We start from the raw sequence: 22,424 nt of genomic DNA on the forward strand, positions 1-22,424 counted from the left end.
AAAAGTCATTAAAATTGTTAAATTGTTTGTGGACAAAAGAAGTTAAAAATTTTATTGTGAAAAATGTGTTCTTTTGATAATAGCCAGAGCCAAAGTGTGAAGTCCGTTTACTCACTGAGATTAACGGAAACGGGAAAGAGATTATGTCGGTCAAAGGTGAGAATATATCCCAAAATCAAAAAATCAAGTATGCTAAAAGTAGCTTAAGAAAATTTACAAAAGTAGTAATAATTTGCCTTCCTTTAAATCAATAAGAAATGGAAACAGAGTTTCCCGGAATAATTGTTGAATCCACCTTGTCAAACTATTTCTAATGATTCTTCATACTCGCAGGTCAAAAAAACTAATTTAAAATATTCCTGTCAAAGGCGAATAAACCGAAAGCCAAAGTGTCCATACCCGAGGCCTAGAAAACCCAGGAGCAAAGTATTCTCTAGTTCTGGTACAAGCAGCTGTAGTACCCAGCGGAAGGTTATCTACAAGAGAAGACCAGTGCGTTTCAAAAGTTTACAAATGCGAAAGAATGTGTCCAAAAGCCGACCAGTAAGTCAGAAAATATTTACAGGGGTGCCATTGAACTTGATATTTGCTTAAAACAGGATAAGAACGATCAGGAACAATATTGATAAATATCTTAGAATGATCCCATTTGATCCCAACTTGATATTTGCTTAAAACAGGATAAGAATGATCAAGAACAATATTGATAAATACCTTAGAATGATCCCATCTGTCTGAAAAATGTTTTCGAACTGAATTTAAATGTTTCCTAGGGGCATTTCCTTGCCGAGCCTCTCCTGCTTGAAGCACAGAATAATGCAATGGTGCTTAGAATTTGTTAAAATCGTATCCAAAGTTGATACATCTGGCATTTTATTTTAGCATATTTTTGAACGCCAATTTTTAGCGTTCCAGTTGTTTGCTCCTGTAAATACTTTTATTCATAGATAAAAACATTTAACCTTTTTAGGGTTGTTAAACTCACGCGACTTTTGTTATTTTTGGGAGTGGTTTTTGTTTGTTAATTTATTGCGTTGTTTTACGGCTTTGCTTATCAATTGCAAGCTAATAGAAGTCGCCCAAAACTTCCGGTACATCCAGCTGGTGCAGATGAAGTCCTGGGAGATAGCCCTGGTGGTCGTCGCTGCCGTTTACTTGTGCTCGCAAGTGAGTTTTGTGGCCGGCTTGGAGTGCAATGTGTGCTCCAACCAGACGGGAAACACAGAAAAATGCTTGAACACCATCAAGACCTGTGAGCCCTTTGAAAATGTCTGCGGCACGGAGATCCGCTGGGGATCGCAGCCATACTTCTCGGAGGGAGCCCTCAAGCAGTATTACGTGTCCAAGCGCTGCATGACCAAGGAGCAGTGCCAGTCCAAGCGGAAGCGGTACATGCAGCTGTACTGCACCCACATCTGGTACGAGGATTGGGCGTGCAACGAGTGCTTAGCACCTAATACTTTGTGATTACGGAGCAACTAACAGCTATTGTACCTCCCTACCTCACAACTCCTCTCCCCCTTTCCTTTATAAAAATCAAATAATTCCACAATAGGTATTATTTCATTATTTACACAACCTAAAGGCCATGCTGATGCCGATTTACAGATAATATTAAGTAACCAATAGAATACCCAAACTTAAGGCAAAAATACCATAATGGTAACAATTTTAGAACCAAGAAAAAGACTTAATTAAAACCACTGTTGTATCTTAGAATCTCACACCCCCATTACACACAATTTGAAACTCATTTGGAATTGTAAATCTTAACACTTTTTTATTTTTGGTTGATTTACATAGAATACAGGAGAAAATCTACATACAATAATAGGTGCTTTCATTAAATTTTCTCTTACTTTAAAGATTTTTATATTTTTGCATAACAAAATTTGGCAAATATTTCCTTTAGATATTTTTTTTATCATCTATAAACAACTACAACGACATAGTCGCTCACAATTTGTATATATTTGTTTGTCTTATCAGAATTTTGAATTCGAATTATCAATAGCTATATAGACGAGATCGGTCGATTTTTATTGTTCCTTGCGAGCTTAATTAAAATTCGCCCACCTTTGTTTTCGTTGATTGTTTACCTCCATTTTTTTTGGATTTCTCTTTAAATGGGTTATCAGTAGATTAAAGATATTTCCAATGTATAACATAGCGATTTACGTACACTGAAAAAAAGAACACAAAGTACGAAAGCTACGGTAACATTGCAAACGATAAAAGCATTGTCTATGATGTTCAATTTAATATGGCTAAAGGCACAAGACAATGTGGCCGGTAGCATGTTGAGCAACATCAATTAATGAAACATATTTAAGAATGTTTCTATTTGGCAAAGTACATATGAAAAAAGCTAATTTACCTCGTATAAATATAATAACCTAATTATAACAACCCAGAAAAATCCTACTTGCCATAGGTTATATGTACAATGCTAAAATGATGGACAAATTTAAATCAAACGTAAAATGTTGCAGAAAACATTTTGAGCAACATCTATTGGTGCTGCCAGTTAATCAATGAACAGAAAAATGGTTAAAAATTTCTTGTTGCTTGAAAAATGCTCTTTAACTGATATTACGACTATGAAAGGTTTCCAATAAACAGCAAAATAACTCCGAATGATCCTAGTTGCCCGAAAAAATGAATTTAAAAAGGCCCTTAGATATCTAGATCATAGTCGCCTTGAAAATACTGTTTGATTCATAATACCACTGGCTCTCATTCAAATCGGAGCTAGTAAAGTCAGTATCAGTGTTTCTCGGAGAAATTCGAAAGAATATCTGAGCCAAGTCGGTTTATTTTTGAGACAAATAATCAATTGAGTTTCGAAAAAATTTTAAGTCTCAAGATGTCGCATCTTTCCTCGGCCCATGCCAGGGACTCCATTGTTCTGTCCATGTAAGTGTTATCCGTGTAGCTCGTAATAGTGGCAACTGTTGAATATTTCGTCGTTCTTGGACCGAATTTAGCACCAAATCCGCCGAGTCGGACAACACCAAGATCGCTCTGTGCGCCTCCTTGGAATTGGCCACCTATCGTGCCGAGAACTCTCAGCTGAAGGAGAAGCTGACCGAGTGCGAGTCCACCATCGATAGCCTGAAGCAGCTGGTTGCCAGGATTGCCTCGAAGCAGGTCGAGATCCTTGCCGAGTTGGTGGAGCTGCGCAAGAAGTGTCATTCCGTTTCGACAACTTCGGGCGAGATAAACACATTGGATACATCGACTTCGACCGTTGATGATGACACTCCGGATTGGGATGGTTACATGCCGGAGTGGGATTTGTTGCAATATTCAGGGGCAGAGTCTCCAATGGGCAGTTCCGCTTCGACCACATCTGAGCTCGATCTCCTGGAGGAAGACGACAATGAGGGAGAGGCGGAGAATAGTGAGGAGAATGATGAGGATGAAGATTCTCAGCATACGTCGGAGATTTCACATCAGTTCCTGGAAGACACCTGGGAAGACGACAGCGACAACTAATTCCATGCGCAGTTTTACATACAAGTACTAGTTCGTCACCCTAATACAAATACAGAGTTTATAGTAGCAGCAACTATTTATAGCGTGTTTAGCTTAGTTGTGACTTGAGGTGTTTTTTATGGAAATTTCCAAAAGGAATTGACTATTCTTAAATCGGAAGTAATTTAAGGTATACACTTAGGGCTTTATGATTTCTTAAAAATAAAATTTCGTCTTTTAATCTAAGATCTTGCTTAATCTAAATGTCAATCGACCCGACTACTGGTCGGGCTCAGTTCAATGGCGATCCTGCAGCTGCACCCAGAAATCAGGTGGCGAGATAATCAGCCCGTTGAGGTTCTGGGACAGATCGGGTAGTTTGTCGCCTGGTGCGAGGACAAAGTCAAAGTGCTGGCACATGGTCGCTGTCATCAGGAAGAGCATATTCCTGGCAAAGGTCTCACCGGCACATAGACGCTTTCCTGCTCCAAACGGCAGCGAGACATCCAGCTTCAGGCTGAGCTTGCCATCTGCATCAAGGAACCTCTCCGGCCGGAACTGCTCTGGATCCGACCAGATGCGGGCATCCGAATGGAAAGCATAAAGACTGGGTATGACAATGGTATCCTAGAGAAAGATCTCGAAGCATTCTAAATGGTTACATTTATAATGAAAGTAATGTACTCACCTTGGGAATCCTGTAACCCAGCAGCTCGGTGTCCTCCAGTGCCTTATGCGGCACATCCGAGGGCACCAGAGTCTCTATCCGCAGGCCCTCGCGAACGGTGGCCTCCGTGAAGGGTAGGTTCTTCCGATCCTCCAAAGAGGGCAGTCGACCGCAGCCGACCACCTCGTCTATCTCGCGCTGTATCCGTTGGGTCACCTCCGGATATAACATGAGATACTGAACGAGCAGCGACAACTGCACTCCAATGGCGGTGAAGGCGGGAAAGGAGAAGTCCACCAGGCCCATGATGAACTGCTCCCGATTGAAACCGTACCCAGGAGAGCGACGCATCTCTGCGATATACACATCCATGAAGTGACGCTCCACACCTTCCTCGTAGGTCTCCAAGGCTCTATCTACGATGTCGGAAAAGTACTTGTGGACAAACACATTGGACTCATTGAGTATCCTGTAGCCACTCCACTCGGGCCAGATGTGCCGGATCCAAGGCATGATACTTATCATCCGGCCATAGTCGTCCGCGTTCCGCTGGAACTGAATGCCCATCTGGCAGAGCTCAACCAAACGAGCCATCTCCTCCCGACTCTGGCATTCATTGTACACGATATGGAAATGACAGTTCGCCGAGAAGGGATTAAAGAGCAAAGGCAGAAGCACCCGGTACCCTCCGGGCTTAACCATGTGGTGTTCGTGTTGATGCTTTGGTCCGTTACGGATGAGGTCCAGCATGTCAGTCAGCTGCTCCTGAATGACCAGCTCCAGTTGCTCAAAGCGGCGTCCGAATCCAAAGTCTCGAAGATATCGCAGGATAAAGCGGCGCTGCTCCTTCCACAGGGGTCCTTCCTGGAAGAAGATGCCTAAGTGGAGATAGGAATTGTAGGTAATCAGTAAATAGTTTTTATTATCAGTGAAAAGAAAGCTTGTTGCTCTAACCCTAATCTCATCGCAAATGGCAATTCAGACAAATGAAAGCGAAACTTATGGCATAATCCTTATCTGTGGGCATTATATTTATTTTTAGTCCATTTTGACGCTCTGGTTTGTTTTTCGTTTGTTACATATTATTTACTAAATAATATGCGTATTATGCATAAAAATAAATATTTATAGACGGTATTTGCATTACGCTAAGCGGTTAGTAGCATTAAAAATATGAATACATTTTTCCAAGTTCATCTGCTCTTCTTTGGATGGTTTTTTTCTAAAACATATCGGTTGCTTGTTTTTGACAAGAACTTGATAGAACCTAATTCTATATTGTTTTGGAAAACACTATCCTATATTTGAGTACCTTGATTTTTAGCACACAAGAAAACCTTATCGAAAGCACTGTGCTTGAAACCGATTTAATTGTTTAAATATTCTTTAGACGCAGTAGCCTAAATGTGCCTTGTGTTATCAAGTGATAACATTTGTTTTGTTCGCCACAATTAATTTGCGATTGACCCCAATATGAGCCCCCAAAGCCATTTACATATAAGTGGGCAGGCCCTCTGATCTCACCTCGTATATCATCGCCGGGATCACGCATGGCGGCCACAAAGATTCCGGGGCGTCCGTCAAATACCTTGTTATTAAGAATCTCGCGTACTCCCTCGGCATTGTGGACGACAGCGACCTGGAAGGATCCAACGTGCAGCCCGATTATATCAGACTTGTACCACCGACTGAGGGTGAGAGCCGCCTTGTGCAGGTACTTGAAGTTGATCATCAACATGAAGAGATAGCTCCCGAAAAGCGGAATCCGCGGCGGACCTGTGAATAATCCAATTAGGTCCTGCAGATCCTCGAGGAGTGACGAGATGATGACGAACCCGGTGGAAAGCCGGCGGGACGATACCAGGCATAACGATATGCCAGGCAGAGGAACGCCGCAGTGCACAGCGCCAGGAGAAGTTCCGTGATCATTTTGGAGTCCGTCCACCGACTGATTGCGCCTCCAGCGTGCTGCTGCGTTTTTGTAGAGGTCTCCGTGCGATGATAAGTCACTCACACTTTCGCCGGACAATGGCAATTAAACAACGCCAATCTATATATGTAGATCGGTGTTTATACTTAAATCGCATCGGTTAGCCTGTCGGCCGATCGATCGGTCTGACGGTCCACTAACTTTGTCTTGCTTTTTGTGTATTTTTTTGTCGAGATTTCATTGACAGTCGCGGTCAAAAGCGGAATGCCAAATATTTTGTTTTAAAGGTATATTTACTTATATACAGAAACATAATTTATTATCTGGTTTACTTTTCCTAAAATATTTATTGTATTGTATTGTTATTTTATATTTAATATTATTAGAGAAATCTAGTTAGCAAATAAACTTAATATTATAATAACTTGGCATCCGCTGTTAATTATCCGAGTTGTAAGTATTCATGTTCTCGTTGTGCAAGTGTTATTATTTAAAAATCGATCAATCATCTCGAATCAATAATTGTATAAAATATACAATTAAAAAATTGTCAGCAGATTTAGAAAATATTTTTAGAATTCTATCACTGTATGTATTTAATAAAAATACGTTTGTAACTTCTTTTAAAAAATCATACATTGCTAATCACTACATACTAGCGCATAAATTATGTATCATCTTTTTGAAAACTAGTTTTATAGGCATTAAAGTCTCAATTCGGCGATATCTCCTATTTTGACATAATAAAGTCTTTGGAGATATCTCCAATTCGTTGGAGAAAATATACAAAGTAATGTATTCAAATAATAAAATTTAATTTTAATAATTTAATAATAAAATATTAAAGGTTATATTTGAATATTTTTAAGAAACGATAAATGAATATGAGCTTCAGAGGCATAAATGAATTGTTTTCATATACTTCAGAGGCATAACCCCTTTCTTCACTTCATTTTCTTTATTAAATTCATTCATATACTTATCAATTCATATTTATGATTTTGACTGCAATTAAGCAATATTATCTGCAATTAAGTTAACTAGTGCAACACGCTTAAAATGATTGTTTAAGCAGATTAATTAAAATCGCAAATCGGATTTATTGTGCTAATATTCTGACCTCAATTATTTAATTTTGATGTGGAGTTCCGATGGCGCAATAGTCCAATAGTCCGGAAGTTAGGCTTGATTTGGTGGCGAGGTGAGATCGATCTCTATTATGGGACTGCACTTGGCATCGTCCTTGCGCGGGGTGGTGGATGACCTCGACTCGGCAGAGAAATCCGCTGCCAACGAGACGAGTTGTCGCCACTTTTCAATGTCAACATTTGCATTCTGAAGCTTCTGGAAGAGGGTCTCAAAGCCTTCGGCATCCGTCGCCGCCAGATCGAATGGTATCCATAGATCGCCATCAGAGTCTCTGCGTGCAACGACACCTTTCACACGTGCCGGCAAAGGTTCTTGATTTATATATGTTCCCGTTGTCGTTTTCAGTGTGTGAATGCTATAAAAAATATAAACAAAGGAAAATGTGTCATTAAGTCATATATAGAACAAACATTATGGGGAATATAGAATAATTGAGGCTTTACACAATTATTGTTCGTATTTTTAAAGGTGGTATTGGAACAGGTGATTATAGGCTTGTTTTTAAGCGTATTTTAAAATCTAAAAGGAGCTGGTTAAGTGAAGAACGATAATTCTATTGTGACTTTATGATAAGAACTATGTAAAATTCGATGCATTTACATTAAAATATTGGAAGATATGGAATAGTTTATTAAGAAAGAAGCACCAGGTTCTACTCTTGGTTTCCAATAAACACTGTAAATGCTAACCATTCCATGAGCTCGTTGTTGATCTGCCTAATCTGCGACGTCTGCTTCTTCAGCTCTTCGCGCATGGCTAGATTACGCTGCCTTGTCTCCTCCAGCTCCTCTGCCAGCAGCTTCTCGAACGAGATTCGCTCTTCTAGCTCGTGGCGACGCTGTTGGAGTGCCTTCTGCACCTTGCAGTCTCGCTGCTGGGACATGCAAGCCTCTTTGGCAGACACTAGTTAAATTAATTCATTAATTAAAATGTCTCAAGCCAAATTATTTTATTAAATTTAAACAAACTCACTGAAGTTGCCTTGGAATTTGGAGACTTTCTTCGTCAGACGTGACTCTCGGAGCTCCATGCTGTTTTGCTTGTCGTACATACTCTTTAATCGGTTATGGTAGTCTAAAAGGACAGCATTAATATCCTTTTGGGCCATAGTTTAGCTTAGTTTTCTTGATTTTTGTAGTTTAATTTAAAAATTCACCGCCCAGGCGTTTGTTTGGCATTAATTCCAGTTAGCGATGGTACTTTCCATAAAATTAGGGTTGCCAGATGGTCAGGTATAGGTCAAACGCTCTTGGTATCGATAGTTGGCCATCGATCTATCGTGCTTCATCTACCATCTCTAGGAGCCGGCAACCAAAAAATTTTGCAAGTCAAATCAGCAGAACAAGAAACGCATTTACTGCAAAAATTGAAGAAGTTTGAATAAAAAGCACTTAATGCGCTTGCTGTTCGGCGCCCCGGCATTACGGAACCTTCTTGCTCGCACCTTCAGCACCCGCCGCATTGGAAAGGTGAGACATGCAGAAAAATGTGCAAATTTGCGAATTTATATTTCTCCTGTATTTTGCGAATGAATAGAAAAAAGAACAAAGAGTCTATAAATAGAGGCAACATTTGCATAATTCCTTAGAGTATAGCTATCTTTCTGTTCGCTCGTTTCCATAAAATGCCTGCAATCTATGAAAATCGAAAGAATACACCCCCTCCTCCCCCGCGAATCGGTCAACGACCCACTTGTTGTTCTTGTTCCACGAAATTCAAGGTCATGCCGCCGCGGCGTTCATTTATCGCTCAAAATTGTTGCTATTTTGTTGCTTCCATATAACGGGAGCGACATATAATCAGCTTTGATTTTCAATGTTTCACTGGAATTTATTGGAAGCCCAGGAGTCGTGTTGTAAAAAAATAAAGCAAATGTACTATTTAGCTGATAGCTAAGGTTACTTAATATTAACAGAAATATTAATTGTTTGGTTAAAATTGCTTTCAAAAACCTAGAAAAAGAAATAGCTTCCTTTTCTAATGCTCTATTTCAGCCAATCCTAACCTTAAATTAAACCTTAAAGTCGATTGTCGATTTTACGTATTAAATCAAGGCGACTAAACCTTGAGTTAGCTGAAATCCTTTACCTTAAAAACTGAAAAGGTCAGTCTGTTTCTTTGTTTTCAATCATTGTTCTTAAATCAGACCTAAATTAATCGTCTTGTTTACCTATGAAAATCAAATTATGCTATTTAAATAAAAATGTCTACTCCATAATAACAAAGTGTAAAAATAAATAAATATTTCTGTATGTACCACACCCAAACATTTCATTATCACTACGCTTTATGCTCTCGTGATTTATGGAATGAGTTAGTGCATCAATTGTAGTGCAAAGTCGTCGACTGATAAGCAAGTGGGCCACAACACATGGCAGGGTAAACCCGAGATTAGCATTGATAAGATATAAATACTGTAGGGACAGTGGCCTATCGCTGAGATTTGGATTAACTTGGCATTCCTCACTAGATCTTTGCTCATTCGACTCTGACTTCTCTTCCAGATGGCCACGGATCTGAAATTTAACGCCTCGCTGGGCTCCACGGATCCCCAGGTCCACCCCGTGTTGGTCATTGGTCAGCTGCGCCACCTCAATCTGTTGAAATTCAACGATTTAGCCAGCAAGCTCAACCAACGCGTTACAGAGGAAACATTCTTGAATGCCGTCGCCAGCCTTCATCCAGCGCCAACGGATAAGGTTTCCCTGTACCTGGATTTGGCGACTTTGGCTGCTCTGCCGTTGAAGGCGTCCCGGCATAATACGGATTCCCGGGCTCACGCTGTAACCCGGCTGGTAAAGAATCACGTGCTGAATGTTTCCGAGGAAAGCGTGGTCCTGGTTTGTGAACGCGAGAATCTGTTTGCCAGCGCTTGTGCTGTCGTTCGTGCCTTTCCACTTTACTCTCGCAAGACTGGCAATGGGCAGGCAACTGGATGCGGAGATGGTAGCAAGGATACCGGCAGGAATGTCGTGAACGTTGAGTTTATCCTGATCAACAAAGAGGGCGGCGTGGAAACCGATCCGCTGACCGAAGACGAAATTAAGTGCCTTAATGTGACAGCCCATGCTATCCGGCTGACGGCACGCATCGTTGACATGCCTTGCAACGAAATGAATGTCGATCATTTTGTCCAGACTGTGGAGGAGCTTGGCGATGAGTTGGGCATAAAGCCTCAAGTGATCCGTGGCGAAGAGCTGCGTGAGCGCGGCTTTGGTGGCATTTATGGTGTGGGCAAGGCTGCAGCTGTGCCGCCGGCCCTCGTGGTCCTGTCTCACCTGCCGAAGCGTGCCCAGGAAACCATAGCTCTCGTCGGCAAGGGCATCGTCTATGATACAGGTGGCCTGAGCATCAAGAGCAAGACTGGCATGCCTGGAATGAAGCGCGATTGCGGAGGAGCCGCAGCTATACTTGGTGCCTTCTACGCCGCTGTAAAGTGTGGATTCAAGGAAAACCTCCATGCCGTCTTCTGCCTGGCAGAGAATTCCGTAGGTCCCAATGCAACTAGGTATGTATGGATTACGTTTGACTTATCTTTAAAGTTATTATTAAGATAAAACTTATTTGATTCGCAGACCCGATGATATCCACACCTTGTATTCAGGACGCACTGTGGAAATTAATAATACTGACGCCGAGGGCCGCCTCGTTCTGGCTGATGGCGTTACTTTCGCTAGTAGGGACCTTAAGGCCAATATAATTCTCGATATGGCCACGCTTACGGGTGCCCAGGTGAGTTTGATTATAAGATTTTTTTAGCCTTTTTATGAACTCGTATTATAAGCCGTTTTCCTCTTCAGGAGGATAAAGTTAATATACCCTTGCAGTTTGCATTTGAATTATCGGATAGTAACGAAAATTTATCTTAACTAAACTTAAAATATTCGCATTCTTTGAATCGATATATATCGACATTTCTTAATGCTTCTAAATCATGCACTAAATCTTTTCAGACTAGAAAGTTACTTGTTGCTTCAGAAGCCGCAATAAGAGCTAGCTTTACCTCTTTTCTTATTCTCATAGAGCTTTATGTACTTAGAGCACTCTTCCGAAAAATGTATCTTCTTAGTATTTTATATTCGCATTTCCCTAATAGCGTTTGAAGGTTAATCTTTGTGCAGATTGTATGCACATTCCCGCCACTAATGCTGCTCGAAATTTATTTTCCCAACGTTCAAGGTAATTTCGGTTTCGAGATCTTTACACTTTTCCAAAGCAAAGAATGAGTGTTGCGGCCAGGTGGGCTGGGTGGCCTTGGATGCATGTACTTGGCTTTGCGAGTTGGCTTGTTATGCGAGAATTTATGCCACGCTTTATAAAAGTCACGAGGTTAATTGGAAAAATAAATTGCAAATTTGGTTTTTCGCCGGCAACTTGGAGTAATAGCAGCAGAAGCGGCAGGATTGGAAGACCAACAACGGGCAAAAGGATTCGTCGTCGCTTTGTGGTCCACGTCGTTGGGTTGCTGCTGCAGTGAGTCGGGGGGGTGGCAGCGAGAGTAGCTGGTGCGATGGCGCACAATTACCATAAATCTTGACTGCAATTTGCTTAAAATATGATGCCAATTTACGTTATTTGTGGTTCGATGGGAAATAAATCGAAACTGGTCAGGGTCCTGCTCCACCAGGCTCCCCCTCCAGCTGTTGCTGCTGCTGCTACTCGCAGTTTGCATTGTTCGTTGGAAATTCCTTGGACGCCCAGCCTAAAAATCGAGGCACACTTCCTTCCCATACACACTTTCTGTACGGGGTTTTCAACATTTTGTTGCAATTTTGTTTAGAATTCCGTTTTTGGCGCTTGTTGTGCTTAATTTCATTACACCCAGACACTCACCACACACACACACACACCACACCTCTAGATGGGAGATGCAATAATATTAATTGCCAACATTGGCGCAACTGCCACTGCCACTGCCACTGCAACAGGAGCAGCAGTAACAACAATACTGGCAAACAACAAAAAGCAGGCAGCCAACACTTTTTCGCCTTTACATTTTATGTTTCCCTGCTTGTTACACCTTTTCTGCTGTTGTTTTCAGCTGTGTGTGTGGCTGCCACAATTACACTTGAAAGAAAGATGGATTAATTAGTAAACTTGCTAACCAAATACAAAGCAAGGAATAATAGTTGTAAGCCCGGATAGGGAATTTTCAGAAGGAGATTGTTAGCCTTTAGAGTAACTTATTGCTCAGATTAGTTGTTATTGTTAATAAATTTGTTTTCCTCGCTTTTCCGAGTGCATTTGCCTCTAGTGCTGCTGGTTTTGTTGCTCCAGTTACTACGTTTTGTTGCTGCCACTGATGGTGCTACCTTCATTTGTCCAGCTGCAGTGGAACACGCGCCACGGAGTCCTTGTTGCTCGTGCTAAATAACCTTGCACCTTTTTATTGCCGGTCGCGTCGGAAGCTCGCAATTTTCGTGGAGCCTCCGCTGCTCAACACCTTGCCCCGAAAACCCCACCTCAGCCCCCTCAAACATTGTTAGTTGCTGTTCAGTTTTATTGCTGGCATTTTGTTGATTGTTGCTTGTTTTCTATCAAACCCTCCCCGGAGGGTGCAAACCATCGTCCTTAAATATATATCTCCCGGTCCCGGGGCCATTGAATATTTCATTTGCGATTTCTCACATCCCCAATATTCGTTTTTCACAGGGTATCGCTACCGGGAAGTATCATGGAGCTATATTGTCAAACTCCGAGTCGTGGGAGGCAAAGTCTGTCCAGGCTGGACGCAAATCCGGTGATTTGTTGGCTCCGATCCCTTACTGCCCGGAGCTGCATTTTTCAGAGTTTGCTTCGGCCGTTGCTGATATGAAAAACTCAGTCGCAGTAAGTATTATCTGTTATTAAATGAAAAGTAGTAAAACAAGTAGTAGTGATCCCTTTCATCAACATCAACTCACTTGCAAAAACCATGAAATGAACGGGGCACTGGAATTTGGTTAAATCTTAATTGTATGCCTTTTGGTATGGATTTCCGAAATGTGGAAAATATTTAATTACATAAAGAATCAGTTGGTTTTTAGCTTACACTTTATTATCACAAGCCTTTACACTAAGAAACTCAGTTTACTAAAAGTAGTTTAACAAATCTTTTATAATAATAACAATATAATATAACATTTTTAGTTGCGTCGAAAAAGATGCTAGTTTTAAAGGAAGGTAAATTCAGAAGTTTAATTACGAGATTAAATTACTAAAAGTGCCTCTAAAAACAGATTATTTACTCATATTCCCTATACATAGGTTGATAAATGAACCAGGAATATATTATAGAAGGGGGTTCCTTTTCTTCAATTGCTCGCAATTGATCAGTTGATAGAAGAACCAATTAAAGATCACATTGTTTAAGAAAATAGAGCTTAAAGTTTGTATCTCTAATAACAATTAGGTAATAATAATAATAATAAGAGAGAAGGCAAGCCTATTCTGCTCCCTAAAAGGATACTCTTTCAAGTTTCTTTTTGTTTAGAACCAATAGCGCTTAATAGTTGTCACTTCAAATGTATATTGGTATTCAAATTAATGTACATAAGTAGTGAAAGATTCAAGACTTTCGTTATCATTCGAAAAGTTTATGCCTATCAATATCGAACAATTTTGGTTAAATCGAACTATCTTCGTTTGCCATCTCATCCGCGTCCTTTTACTCTGCCCTTGAAGCAGTTTTCCTTTGGCATATCCTTAGATTAACAGAGGTTTTCCCGGAATCAATTCCCAAAGTGGCTTAATTTATGCATTATCGAAGACACCCGAGCGGAACTTTTCCGGGCTCCCGCTGAGATATACATACATATATATGAAGTGAGGAGAGACACCCGACCGGATGACTTTGAGAAAGTTTTAATCAAGTTTCAGTGTAACTTTATTCATTTGTTTTCAATTCATTTTCGGTTTCTCCTCCTGATTTTTTGTCTTCTTCTTGTTTCTTTGCACTCTAGAGAAAATTTTACACACATTTTTAATTAACTTTATCGCTTGCACTCAATGTTGTTCTTTTGTCTTACTTACACTCGACCGCACCGTTGCGGAAAAATGATGAACGTCATGTTTGGTTTAAAGATTGATTAGTATTACTCTGATTTATGCCACACACATACACATAGTCCGCCCTCCGACCCCATGTAGCACTCGCATGTATCAAAAACTTTGGCGTTCAATCTACGCCAGCAGCCACTTTTGCAACCATTAGAAAGGCCAGAGGATTGGTATTGGGATGGGGATGATGGGACTGGGAACCGGCGAGCCATAAACCCATCTCTGGGCGCTGGCCATCGGAGCAAGGTGCGTCGGTGGCCCGGGGCTACCTCTCGGTTCCAGTTCCAGTTCCTGCCACAACAGCCAACCAAATCGAGTTACCTTATTGTACGTCGCAAGCGCTTCGGATCAATGGTCATTCATCATTGTCACGCCGTGGGCGCAGGACGCAGAGAGGTTCCCAGGAATTGCTGCTGCTGGTGGATCGCTGGATGGGCAGGTCTGGGTCTGGCTGTGCGTAGATGGAGAGGCAAGGGCAGGCAGGTCAAGTGGCGTGGCAATTTTTGGCTACCTGCCAATCGCCAACCGCCCAACTAGCCCCCTTTCGATAACTGCACTAAGGGAAATTTTGGTGGCTTTTTGAGGTTTAATAACTATAATAGTTGTCGGGTAAATTTAATATTCGAACTCCCAAGATGCTAGAGCTTGAAGCTCTGGAAAAAGTTTGAATATACTTTTATAGAAAATATTTTAAATTTCATTCAGTTCTTACTTATGATTGATTAGAGTATTTTTATGAATATTCAATGACAAAAGGTTTCTTTTTACATTGAAAATAAGGAGTTTGTTTTAATTTCCTTTTAAAACTCTTGAAAGGAACCAAGTCCCAGGCCCTCAGGGATACCCTTCAGCGTCCTTGCACTAATTTTTTCAATCGTTACAACTTAAAAAACTATAAATGTAAAACTTGTATTTCAATTAAGGCACTAGTCCTAACTCATAAGGGACAAAACTTATTGGATACTGAAGAGAAAATATTGTATTCCATCTAAAACAGACGTTTTTCCCAGTCTCCTTTCTATAGGTAAAAAGTAAACCCAAATTAAGGAAAAATTTAGAAATTTCTTATAAACAATTGTTAATAATCTTTCAAGTGTACTTCTTTGGTAGCTGCCCTGCATGCTGGTTGTTTGATTTTTCGTCAGTTCTACGTTGGGCAAAAAAAAGGATGGGAATCAAGTCAAAATATCACACCAGTGCAGGTTTGCCCATGCCACACACACACAGAAAACAACACCTACTCCTCTTAACCCCTTCATGCCCCTGCTTCAGTTGATGTGACAGCGCCGCGCACTTTGTCAATGGTGTCTGTGATAAAGTGTTTTAAATTCCAAATGCATTTAACGTTAAATGCGAAAAAGGTGAAATACCTGGCCACCTATCACACCCATCAGCGTCGCATTTTTTTGTGGCCCTTTCTGGGTGTGCTGGCTTTGAGGCAAATTCCCACGCTCTGCGTTTAAATTACATGAGCAAGCGGTTGGAGGGGTTTTTTTTCTTCCTTTTTCTGGCACCCGGTTACCTTGCGTTTTTTCTTGGTACCTTTTTCGTGGGTCTTTTCCCCTAGTTTGCCACTAAATGGAGGGATTATGAGTGTTGTTAGCGGTCGCCAGGGTTCTTTGTTGGCCGCTGGCTTTGGCTTTCGTTTCTGCGGCTCTTCATTCAGCTCATTTTGGCACGAATCCGTGCAGCTGATGGTGGCCGAGAGGATGATGATGTCTCCGCCATCCATCCATCTATCCATCCATTTGGTCACCAAAAATAAGCGATTCCCATTTGTTAGACCGCCGTTTTTGAGTTGTGATCCCCCGGTGTGCGGTGATATTTGCCATGTCCTCGCTTTCGATAACACGCAGCGAGTTTGGGAATCAATCGATGCCACTTTAGCTGATAATTAGCATGGTCTCATTTTGGAAATCAGAGGTTGAATTGGTCAAAGGGTTAGTGGTTCTTAAGTGCCTTTAATGGAAGAGTTTGTAAGGGAACTTGAGATAAGATTACCTATAATTACAACACATATATCAAATGAATATAGTTAAAACTTCCCTATATGGTTTTCTCCTCTATCTTTCCCAATGTTTTTGCTTTTTATAAATAATCTTCCTGCATATTTATGAGATTCGTTTGTATCCCAAAATGAAAAAAATAATAAAACAAACATCGAATGACGGCATGATGGGAATGTGTTCAGCTTCAAGTGCCGGAGCAACTGCTCATTAAATTACAATATTCTTGGAATTACTTGCCGCTTTTGCCTTCAACCTTTAGGCCGTTTGGCTTTTTAAAAGCGCCAAAGTAAAATTTCCTCTTCCAAGCCACTAAGCAGAGAGGCAAACAAAAAAGTGAGGGAAGTAAAAATAATATTATCCCAAATTTTGCCAACTTTATGACCGCGAGACTGAACTGCGACCCGACTGTCCACAAACCTAGAAACCACCCCAGAAATCCTGCCCAGTCCTCCTTCCGTCTGTCTTTGGCTTTCGCGTCTGTTTAGCATCGGATGAAGAGGCGGTTGTACTGTGTCATAAGTAAAACATAAGCAACACGGCGGCGGGACAATAAAATTTGCTTAAACATTTCCAATTGTTTCTCAATTTTCCCGGGCGATGCCGCCAAGGAATCTAAGTCGAAAGTTACTCGACGTTTTATGACTGTGAAATTTTCCCATTGTTGGTAATTGATTTTTATGCTAAATCGTAAAAATGCTGCCGCCGAGAAGGGAGCATGAATTTTAGATAAACCCATTCCCATTCTCCATCCGCAGTGTCTCGGCAACGTGTTGCAGCCGGCCGCACACCCGGTCGTATGCGTAATTGTTTTTTGTTTCGGCTCCAAAAACGCGGGTTCATTTTTATTGGGCGTCGACATTTTAAATTCAATTGCACGGCGACTTTTTACGCGGTTTAATGAATTAAATTGAACTTTTTATGTGGCAAAAAGTTTTTTTACGGCACGACCTCCAGGCGCCGGAAATTTTGCCTTTGCCTTTGCTCCCGTTTGCTCGTCCTGTTCTTGTTTTTGTTGCGGTCATGCTTAGTCGTCGGGGTTAAGTTTTTTGATTAAAGCAAGCCGCAGCAGTTTATAAATAATGCCCAAGCTCAGTGGTTTAAATGCAGATTTCACCAGGGGAAAGGGATCCAGAGAGAGAAAGTGAGAGAGAGAGACTTGAGTCCTTGGTGAGGGCGTGGCAATGGAGTCACGTAATTTGCGAAATGATTCCCATTTCCGTTGCCTACTTGGAGGGGCGTCCCTGGCAATGGCAATGGCGACTTTGTTAACACAAATCTTTCCGCTTGTTATGTCTCGGTTTCCGTTTAACTTTCGAAGCCATCAGAGATGCTTCAATATATCAATGTAAAAGCGTTATAAATAGGCCATAAAACACAAAGCATGAATAGGATTAGAAACGAATAAGTAAGGCTGGTTGAAATGTAAAAGAAACCTTTAAACCCTGAACTTACCTTCTAATTAAATCCTTAAAAACCTCCAAATACTTTAAGAAGATACAATATTTTACTATAATATACTAAAAAAAATAAAATAAAAAGAGAATAAGATGTTTAGCCACCCGCTCACTACATACCATTCATTCTCTTTGAATATTTTCTAACATTTTCCTTTTCCTTTGCTGACGCCACTCTTTTGGCTATATCTTTATATATATTTTTTTTTTCTGCGATTTTTCCCGGCGGGCATATAGTTTTTTAAGCGCTCTCTGGCTGTGACACTACGAAAATTGAATAAAAATTGCAGCCGCCTTCAGCGAAACGATTCAATGATGGCAGCATCGATGGCAAATCCTTGCCTGGACTCGTTTCGCTTGTTGAATGAATGCGTAATTGATACTTGCAACCAGTGGATGGCTCTGGGGCGTGAATCCGTCACCGATGTAATCGGGAGTTACATATATATATACATACATATATACGTTTGTCACAGATTGAATTTCACTAACCGCAGCTTAAACGTGAGACAATGACACCGGCTGGCTAATTTCAAGTTAATCGCAAATGAATCGCATCATCACCGATTGCGGATGATGTTGCACGCGAATCCGGATGAGGATGAGGATGGGGATGGGGATGGTGGTGGTCTAGGCAATCAAGGGGTGGCCTTCACACGGTCACGTTCCAAACCGCAATTAGTCGGCGGCGACCCATTGTCAAACTCTGGTGGAGATTTCGCCTAGGACCAAGTGGAGCGAGGGTTCGGTGAATGTTATGTAGCTTCGTTATTTACAAAAGGACGAGGCAGGGATACAAGCACACATCATAGGGACACACACAATCAATGCCGGGGCCCCTAATGCAATCAATGTTAATGACATTATGTTGACAAATGCTGCCCATTATTGATGAAAGCCCGTTTCGATTCCATTCCATTCGATTCGATTCGATTCGATTCGTTGCCAGTCCGTCATGGGGTTGATGATGTGCGTGAGGGCACTGATCAGGCTCGGCAATGTTAAACATTTAATTAGCGCCGTAGTTACAACGAGACCTTGTGGACTTTTCAATTTTTGGAGTGCTATTCTGAGGAAAAGTTACAGAATTTATTGATGTAGGTTTTACTTGTCTAATTTAAGTTAAAGCTTAGTATTTCCTTTCTTAGGGAAGAGCAGCAGGTTGTTTTTACATTTATTTCAATTACTCTATGAAAATTTTTAAGAATACTTTGATACCGAATCGGTTAATTCAAATTTAAGCCTACAGTTAACTTATGAATACCTTTCATATATGTACCAAATTGTTAATTTAAGTTTCTGGTACATTTGTCAGCCTGAAACTCCAGTCTTTAATTTAAAGTTGATTCCCGAAACTAGAATAATTTTATCTGAAAAGTTCAAGTATCTTTACATAAACAGAAAAATCAAATCTAAGAACGACTGGTTCCCAGTTAAGGGAAGTTCATATGAAAATGACGAGCTTGTTGGCAGCGACAGCCGCAAGTTTCATAACAAAAGCGGGTTATTAGCTGCAAAACCACCGAAAGCAGTAGCTGTGCAGTATTAGGACATGAAATGGAGTTTCACCAGCAGCAACAGGAACTAGCACAGGAACAATGGTTACACATGGAAAATATTTAAGCATATTTAAAGCATTTGATTTACATACTTTCCTTGTTTATTTAAAAATTTCTTAGTATATAATTAGATCGTGTTTATGGTTTTGCTAAAAGGCTCTTTCAACTGGTAATATATTTAAAGAAATTTTAAATTCCTATTGCATTAGTTATAAACCTATTTTTGCTCTGTGCGTTGTAGTAGTAGTAGCAGCGGTCTTTAGTTTTCATTCTTCAAGTCTGATGCTCTGATGCTCGGCTGTGTTGCTTCAATGGACTTTTGACTTCCGCCGCTGGAAGGACGATGTTTGCACGTCTCTTGCCAACGGTGTGTGTGTGATTTTCATCTTGAGAGGGTAGCTAGCGCGTTGTCATGTAATTTTCACTGCTCGTCGTCCTGCCGTCCGCTCATGTCCTGTGTCCGCTCTCTTCCGCCACCCCTGCTGGTGAAGTCTGCCAGTTAACTCCATTTTTTGGCCAACTGTCAGCAGAGTGTGTGCGTCGGTTCCTCCTTTATTTGGTGAGTGTGCGGAGAGTGTACTTTATGTTTGGCATTTAAGCGCTGCAATTTCCGCCCAAGTTAGTAGAGCGACTGCTTCCGTTACGCAGCTGCCAGTGCATGGCATATAATTTAGGCATTAGGACACCCAGACTTAGCACTCTCCACGAGGTGCGCTATGAAAAGCCTTGGTCAAGGAGAGAGGGAATAGAAATAAATCTTCTATATATATAATTTACTCGACTTAATGCTTCCATTATCTTTGTTTTTGAAGAATAATTATCGACTTTGAATATATGGTTTTAATTACTACATTCGTGACCACACGTTTATTTAAAGTATGGGAATTATACTTTTGCGACATTAGAAACTTTTTTATTAATATCCGGTGTAATAGAATTGTTACGGTACAAATAAATAAATATTGTTATATCTCTATATCAATATGTATATATAGATTTAAATATCACTTTGTAACGATATTTGAAGAGATGGTCTATGTATAGACAGTATTTCTCAGTATCTAATCCTAAATATGTTGCTAAACATGTTTCCTTCTTAATTTGTTTAGGTACATTAGCTTAGCAACATTTGCTTGTGCACTCCGACACGTAAGATTCAACTCAAAGCCTTTCAAGACATTGTGCTCAGCCAAGACCCATTAATTGAACTCTGTACGAGTTTGATTTCGTTTAAATAAATAAAACCTTAAAACAAAGCTATCTAGCTACAGTGTCTTCTTTTCAAACTGCCCTCGTATATGTTCATCTATCTCTATAAATATATTTTCTTGTTGCGCTGCACCGCAGGACGCTTTTTTAATAAAGCGACGCCAAGTTTTGCTTGTTGCATGTTCCATACACAACATACCCCCCACCACTGCGACTACTAACCAACCACACACATACACACATCGACATCGAGGATGGAGATGTTCCCATAAAGGAATACCCACATCCGAGCGAATATGTCACCATGTCTAACTAAGATTTCCCTTCCGCTCTGCAGGATCGACAAAACGCGCAGTCCTCCTGCGCCGGCCTTTTCATTGCTGCCCACCTTGGATTCGATTACCCAGGAGCTTGGCTGCACGTCGATATGGCCACTCCCGTACATTGCGTAAGTGATTTCCAGTCCGCATTAATTGTATTCGAATTTAATGTGATTTTTGCTATCTTTCAGGGGGAACGTGCAACGGGCTATGGAGTAGCCCTGCTTCTGACTCTTTTCGGGGCACACAGTGAGTCGAAGCTGTTGCAGAGTATCGCTCCAAACGAAGAGGAGCCGCCGTCGAAGCGTCTGTGCCGCGATTAGATCGCTCGCCATTGGCTCTGTTGCTACCAAGTGCTTTTTAGGCCTTTAAAACCCTATTTTTATAAAATAAATTGGAAAAAATGGATATGTGCTGATTTAATGGAATTCTCTGTGATGTATATGTTACATTTGAAACTGGATTAAATCTTCTTCCGCTTAAGTGTATGAGGTTTCGGGGCTAATATAATTTGCAGTTGGAGTAGTTAACACACACCCACCACTCGGTGTCCATGTGTCCGCTGCGTCGTTGTCTTGCATTTCATCCTTTGGCTGTTCAATTAGGCGACACTCTGGCTTCCACTGATGTTGCTGTTGCTGCTGCCCCAGTTGCTGCCCTGCTGCTGTAGATGTTGCTCCTGCTGCTGCTGCTCCTGCTCCTGCTTCTGATGCCGTTGCCTGGCGCCCGACGTCTAAGTGGATTCATCACCCATTGCCATCAGCACCGTCGTCCTCATCATCGTCAGCGTGAATCACCAGAGCTGGCATTCTCTTTGCCGCCAGTGCAATTGTGTCGGCAGTGGCATTCATCCCTTTCCATTCTATGCCACTCCTTCTCTGGTTCCTTCTCCCTGCTCTGCACTCCCGCCGACAATACAAATTAAATTGCAACATCATTGTGCCACGTCGTCACCGTCAGCGAGCTGCAGCAATCGCATCGCAACCGTATTTGTTGCCTACTTTTGTGCGCTCCAGAGCTTCACGCTTCACCATGGGAATGAATATATTATTTTGGATAAATAAAACGTTGTATTCCTTGTACGATGAACAGGATATTGGTCACATTAGATAAGCCATCCATAATAGTTGTCAAAGTATATTTTTTTGTACTGCTTCTACACTTATAAAAATTAATAATAATAAAAATTAATAATAAATTAAGTATTATTGAGGTAAAAAGTAGAAGAACAATTTGTTAACATAATTTGAACTTCTTTGTTTTAATTTAATTCTAAATATACTTGTTATTCATATTTGTTATTTTCTTTTTGTTTTGTTTTTCCTTTTGTTTTATTTTCGGTGCAAATAAAATCAAAGTCAAAGTAAAGGCAACACCTTTTGCCAAATATTCTCGCCGTTTCCCCCACCGTGCTCTCGCGTGTTTGTCAGCTGTCAGGTGGTGGGGGCGGTGGTGCCACGCCCCCTGTCTACGCCCAAGACTAATGCCAATGCCGTGCACTTTTTATTTTCAGAATTACAGCCACCCCGCCCCCGTCGTCTCCATTTTTATTTGCTTTGTTATTCCATTAGCTGCTTTTCGGGGGGCCGTGTGCCCTTCTGCCGTTCTTTTA

At 41.0% G+C, this 22,424-nt stretch overlaps 5 protein-coding genes across 6 annotated transcripts; 3 read left to right on the forward strand and 2 right to left on the reverse strand.

Moving 5' to 3' along the window:
• The first annotated feature begins 30 nt into the window (after positions 1-30).
• Positions 31-21,220, forward strand: grsm (probable aminopeptidase NPEPL1 granny smith protein). 2 transcript variants are annotated; one of them, XM_020957713.2, is made up of 7 exons: positions 31-156; positions 334-543; positions 9,728-10,731; positions 10,799-10,955; positions 12,876-13,052; positions 20,830-20,940; positions 21,004-21,220. In XM_020957713.2, exons 1-7 carry the CDS (start codon positions 64-66, stop codon positions 21,133-21,135), a joined length of 1,884 nt encoding a protein of 627 aa, XP_020813372.2. In that variant the 5' UTR covers positions 31-63; the 3' UTR covers positions 21,136-21,220. The 2 variants fall into 2 exon arrangements, with proteins under 2 accessions (XP_020813372.2, XP_020813373.2); XM_020957714.2 differs by lacking the exons at positions 31-156; positions 334-543 and adding an exon at positions 8,473-8,692.
• LOC110188131 (UPAR/Ly6 domain-containing protein cold) lies at positions 1,039-1,467 on the forward strand. Its single transcript, XM_020957718.2, has one exon. The coding sequence runs from the start codon at positions 1,111-1,113 to the stop codon at positions 1,465-1,467; it is 357 nt and encodes a 118-aa protein (XP_020813377.2). The 5' UTR covers positions 1,039-1,110.
• Positions 2,675-3,574, forward strand: LOC110188130 (uncharacterized). The gene is made up of 2 exons (XM_020957717.2): positions 2,675-2,916; positions 2,988-3,574. The coding sequence occupies exons 1-2, from the start codon at positions 2,867-2,869 to the stop codon at positions 3,496-3,498; spliced, it is 561 nt and encodes a 186-aa protein (XP_020813376.2). The 5' UTR covers positions 2,675-2,866; the 3' UTR covers positions 3,499-3,574.
• On the reverse strand, positions 3,556-6,171 carry Cyp304a1 (Probable cytochrome P450 304a1). Its single transcript, XM_020957715.2, has 4 exons — positions 5,980-6,171; positions 5,669-5,920; positions 4,166-5,022; positions 3,556-4,104 (listed from the first exon to the last, which is right to left on the reverse strand). The coding sequence occupies exons 1-4, from the start codon at positions 6,071-6,073 to the stop codon at positions 3,775-3,777; spliced, it is 1,533 nt and encodes a 510-aa protein (XP_020813374.2). The 5' UTR covers positions 6,074-6,171; the 3' UTR covers positions 3,556-3,774.
• Spc25 (kinetochore protein Spc25) lies at positions 6,983-8,472 on the reverse strand. The gene is made up of 3 exons (XM_020957716.2): positions 8,196-8,472; positions 7,913-8,126; positions 6,983-7,578 (listed from the first exon to the last, which is right to left on the reverse strand). The coding sequence occupies exons 1-3, from the start codon at positions 8,329-8,331 to the stop codon at positions 7,254-7,256; spliced, it is 675 nt and encodes a 224-aa protein (XP_020813375.2). The 5' UTR covers positions 8,332-8,472; the 3' UTR covers positions 6,983-7,253.
• Positions 21,221-22,424: the final 1,204 nt, after the last annotated feature.

The sequence above is a fragment of the Drosophila serrata genome, unplaced genomic scaffold (genome assembly GCF_035046125.1).
Source record: "Drosophila serrata isolate PLE 108 unplaced genomic scaffold, ASM3504612v1 contig_320, whole genome shotgun sequence".
Classification (NCBI taxonomy): Eukaryota; Metazoa; Arthropoda; class Insecta; order Diptera; family Drosophilidae; genus Drosophila; species Drosophila serrata.